Source organism: Triticum dicoccoides, chromosome 4B, assembly GCF_002162155.2.
Source record: "Triticum dicoccoides isolate Atlit2015 ecotype Zavitan chromosome 4B, WEW_v2.0, whole genome shotgun sequence".
NCBI lineage: Eukaryota > Viridiplantae > Streptophyta > Magnoliopsida > Poales > Poaceae > Triticum > Triticum dicoccoides.
The window spans coordinates 9,895,914-9,900,927 of NC_041387.1; the positions used below are offsets into that span (position 1 = coordinate 9,895,914).

The window sequence follows — 5,014 nt, forward strand, 5'->3', positions numbered from 1 at the left end:
GCGATACATGACATGTATATACAAGGGGCCTAATGTTTTGGAGGGTTAGAGGGGTAATGACGCCAATAATAGATGAAAATGAGAAGAGAAAAAAACACCACACATGAGATAGAACAATCACAATATATAAAGCTTTAGCATAGCATGCCATGCTACCATTGTGGGAGCAATATATCTATGGCAATACAAAATGAGTTTCATTGCACCTGGCTCAGTTTTGTTTCATGTACAACGTATCGTGCTAGTCCTATGATCTAATCTTGATTCGGCAAAGACGTGATGATGTGAAAATGCGAGACAAATATTGGTTCCCTAACCCCCATGAGAATCTCGAGATAGATATATTAGATGACTCTACTTAAACATAAGAAAGCTCAGATGACTTACATTTAGAAAATAATATGGAAAATATATTTTGATTAGATCGTATTTTCCTCCGTGACCGTCAAGCTCATCAATCAATTTGATAATCCATTCTTTTATGTGTGTAAACGTACTAATTAGTTAGGCCAATAAATTCAACCCATTAAATATTAAATTGTTGGTGGCAATGTTTGTATTAGTGCCAATGTGCCTTGAGCAGCCCCCGTTCCTAGCACCGGGCAGTTTTTTCTGCCTGTCCCTGCTACCCAAACACTACTTCTTCACAACAAGGCTTTTGAACATAGCTAAGAAGATACACGTTTGGGATTTGGGCAAAAGGATCAACAAAAGTGGCGCCACACTTGTTGTAGGCTGCCCTTGGAGGATTAGCTCACTCTCGCCAACCAAATGCCCCACTTTCTCACCGATGACGGAAATGTAGGTTGGCACCTAGGGATGTGCTGTATATTGCAGCACATTGTCATTCTCCAGTGGAAAACAACTCAAAGAAAACTGCTACATGTTGGCACAAATAAGTATGGAGTTAGTTCCTGAGGCTTCTCATTTCTAATTACTGTTATGTAATTGAGCATCAGATGAGGGGATGGTAGAGGAAGAGAGATCAACTCATTCAAAGCTAGCTAGTCATGTACCTGAAGTAGATCGAGGAGAAGGGGATGATATTATATATCCATGAGGGGAGGCTGTTTTTACAAAGAGAAATATGTAGTGCAGAATTTAATGTGGTGGGTGAATTTATGATCTCGTATCTATGAAAGTTTTTTTTTTGGAAAAGGGGATGTACCCCAGCCTCTGCATCAGAACGATGCATACGGCTCATATTATTAAAAGGATAATCCAGTAACAAAGTCTCGAAAGGTCGTAGTACAAACATCAACAAAAGCGCAAAAGAGGAAAGACCCAAAGCCACAACCGGCTGGCAAAACAATAGGAGCACTACATGCCTATCCTATTACATGACCGCCATCCAAACCGGTTGAAAATATCCCGAGCTACCATCTCCCATCAGGTAGACGCAGTAACCAAACGCTCCCTGGCCTCCGTCGGAGTGAGTAGCGACCACATACGGATGAACGCCGTGGCCCTGAAGATAACCTGCAAAAAGTGAATGGTTGTTGATCTGTTAAAGACTAAATCATGTCTGCAGTTCCATATTGCCCACAATAAAGCACAAATGCCAACCCGAATATGTCTTGCAATGTAGAATCCACCCCATCAAGCCATGTTCCAAATAACATGCTGATGGAGGTGGGCTGATTAATATTAAACGCAATATGAACCGACCGCCATAGAATCTTAGCCAACGGACAGTCGAGAAAGAGGTGTTTGATATTCTCGTTATGATCACAAAAGCTACATCTAGACGAGCCCACCCAATTTCGTTTTGCAAGGTTATCCTTAGTCAAAATGACTTGTTTATGCACAAATCACATAAACACTTTGATACGTAAGGGTACCTTAACTTTTCAAACATGCAACGAGGTAGGGATGACGCTAGAGTTAATGACATCCAGATACATTGATTTGACCGAGAACACACCGTTCTTAGTAAGTTTCCAATGCAGCTGATCTGGCTGCTGAGACAGCCGGACTTCCATTAAACGTGTAACGAGATGGAGCCAGGCCTCCCAACGATTTTCAACAAGCGTCCGTCTAAAACTAATATTGAGGGGAACGGAATGTAAAACATTAGCAACATAGGCTTCTCTACGTCGGGCAATGTTGTACAAAGAAGGATATTGAAGTGCAAGGGGGTCTCCCCAAGCCACGTATCCTCCCAAAACCTCGTAGTGGCACCATTTCCAACAATAAATTTAGTCTTGTTGAAAAAGAGTTGTTTAACTCTCATCAAACCCTTCCAAAAGGGAGAGTCAGAAGGCCTCACATTCACCTGGGCCAAAGTTTTAGCATAAAGATACTTATTGTGCAAAATCTGTGCCCAAGTGGCCTCCGACTCAGATGACAGCTTAAATAGCCACTTGCTAAGGAGACATATGTTTTTGACTTCCAGATTTTCAATACCTAGACCACCTTGGTCCTTAGGCCTACAAATAATATCCCACTTAGCAAGCCTGTACTTACGTTTAAGCTCATCATTTTGCCAAAAGAATCGTGATCGGTAGAAATCTAGCCTTTTCCTGACGCCCACCGGAACCAAGAAAAAGGATAAGAGAAACATAGGCATACTAGTAAGGACCAAATTAATCAGAATCAATCGTCCTCCGTATGACATGAGCTTTCCTTTCCAACAGCTCAGTTTCTTTTCAAACCGATCCTCAATGCATTTCCACTCAATATTAGACAGCTTACGATGATGAATGGGTATACCTAGGTACGTAAACGGTAATGAGCCCAATTCACATCCGAACAATTGTTGATACGACTCCCGGTCCTCATTGGCTCTTCCAAAGCAAAACAATTCGCTCTTGTGGAAGTTGATTTTGAGCCCAGACAATTGTTCAAATAAGCATAACAACAGCTTCATGTTTCTTGCTTTCGCCAAATCGTGCTCCATAAAGATAATAGTATCATCAGCATACTGAAGAATGGAGATCCCGCCGTCAACTAGATGTGGAACCAGGCCACTTACCTGCCCTGCATCCTTTGCCCGGCTTATTAAAATAGTTAGCATATCAGCCACTATGTTAAACAGGTTGGTGACATAGGGTCTCCTTGCCGTAGCCCCTTGTGTGTCTGGAAATAGTGACCCACGTCATCATTCACCTTAATCCCGACACTCCCTTTTTGCGTAAAGGAATCAATCTGGTTTCTCCAGGCCGGATCAAAACCTTTCATACGCAAAGCTTGTTGAAGGAAAGGCCATTTGACTTTATCATATGCTTTTTTAAAATCCACTTTAAAAACTACGCCATCAAGTTTTTTGGAGTGGATTTCATGGAGCGTATCTATGGAAGTTGCCCAACACATGGGAGTATTGAGAAGGCTACATGTCGATTCAATGACGGATACCTACCAATGGCACGAGAAATGACATATTGTTTGATGCCTTCCGTTTTCTTGAAAGATGCACATAACCATAGGTAGAGACGGAAAAGATGATCCAGCTAGCAAGATTTTAGGACCCTCATTCTTACCACACTCGCTCGAATGCTGCTAGTACTCCTGCCAGAAACAACAGCGCCATGGCCGGCATCATCCACAAGATCAAGGAGAACTCCGGATGGACGGTGGCAGCGACGAGCACAAGAAGGCCGGGGAGTGGAGGAGCACAATAAGAAGGACGGGGAGCGCAAGGAGGGCATGATGGAGAAGATCAAGTACAAGATCAGCAGCAACGACCACGGTGACGGCAAGTCGTCCCACGACCACAAGGAGAAGAGGGACAAGAAGCACGGCGAGGGCCACAAGGATGACGACGGCTATAGCAGCAGCAGCGACAGCGGCTGAGTGCGCTCCGGCAGCATGTAGGTACGTACGAATGGTGGTCGCCGTCTCCATGCGTGCGTGTGTGTGTGTGTGTGTGTGTGTCAACCTTTTCTTGTTTCCTTCCCCTCTGTTTTTGGTGTTCTTCGCTTCTTGCGGGATCAAACTCTTCTTTTTAAATTTTTTTGCAGTGCGAGCGAGATGAAAGGCTTGGGTTGATTTGGAGCGTGTGGCAGCATGTGTATGTAATGCGTGACATGTCCCATGGATCTTGTGATGTAATAACCAGCTGCACTGCATTGCACGGTGTTCGTAATAATAACATTAAGGAATCATGTTGGTATCGATGATGCATCTCCATTGGTAATTTGGTACCATCTTATTTTCCAAGCTTTTTGTGTATGTATATGTCGTGTCTCTGTTCATCTCTGGATCTCTCGGCCAGAGCGTGATTAACGTCTGGGATTGTTTAGCAATGGTTATTGGTGTTCTGCTTTTCCTCTTTTCAATTTCAGAACTTGTGTGGTGCTCTGTTTTCTTTCAGAGTTTTGTTTGCAACTTTCCTCTGTTTTTCGATTCTGGATTTGGGCCCGGTATTAATATTAGGAATGCAAAAAATCAAAGTTGTTCCTCACAAGAGCCAATCACCACATGATCTTCCTCTCTATATACTGAACACATATCACATCACATTTAGAATTGTCGCCCATGCTGTCATTAAAAAGATGATTCAACACCCATGCTAGATAAGCTATACTAATTAAATTTAGCATCTTGTCATTTCGGGCTAATAAGGTGCTAATTGATGCTGCCAAGAGGTGCCAGGTATCCCGACTGTTCTCCAAAACTAAATATTCATGATAGTTGATGTCTCTGCTACAGCACGTCATCCTCTCTTATCTGAACGTCTTCCAGCGTATTTTCTTGAACTGTTTTACACATAAGAAAATGCTTAGTTCCCGAGGCCTCTCATTTTATAGATAGTGCAATGCATTGAGCATAAGATGAGAAGATGGTAGAAAACGAGAGAGAAACCTATTCGATTCAAAGCTAGCTAGTCCAGTAGTGACAGATCAAGGAGAGGCAGAGGATATTATATAGACATGAGAGGAGAGGCTGCTTTTGTGAAGATATCTAGTGTAGAATTGAACGTGGTGGGTGGAATTCTGATTTCATATATGTCATAGCTGCATAATCCATGTGATTTTTCAAAAGGCTACGGGTCAAGACAAATGAAAGATAGCCA

General features: G+C 42.7%; 1 protein-coding gene across 2 annotated transcripts in view; it reads left to right on the top strand.

Annotated features, from left to right (window-relative positions):
• Positions 1-3,798, top strand: part of LOC119294543 (dehydrin HIRD11-like) — a 7,110-nt gene extending 3,312 nt beyond the window's left edge. Inside the window, exon 2 of one of the 2 annotated variants that reach the window (XM_037572746.1) lies at positions 3,619-3,798. In XM_037572746.1, coding sequence (XP_037428643.1) covers positions 3,619-3,792 — 174 coding nt within the window. In that variant the 3' untranslated portion in view covers positions 3,793-3,798. The remainder of the gene's footprint in view (positions 1-3,618) is intronic. The other variant, XM_037572747.1, reaches the window with a different exon arrangement.
• Positions 3,799-5,014: the final 1,216 nt, after the last annotated feature.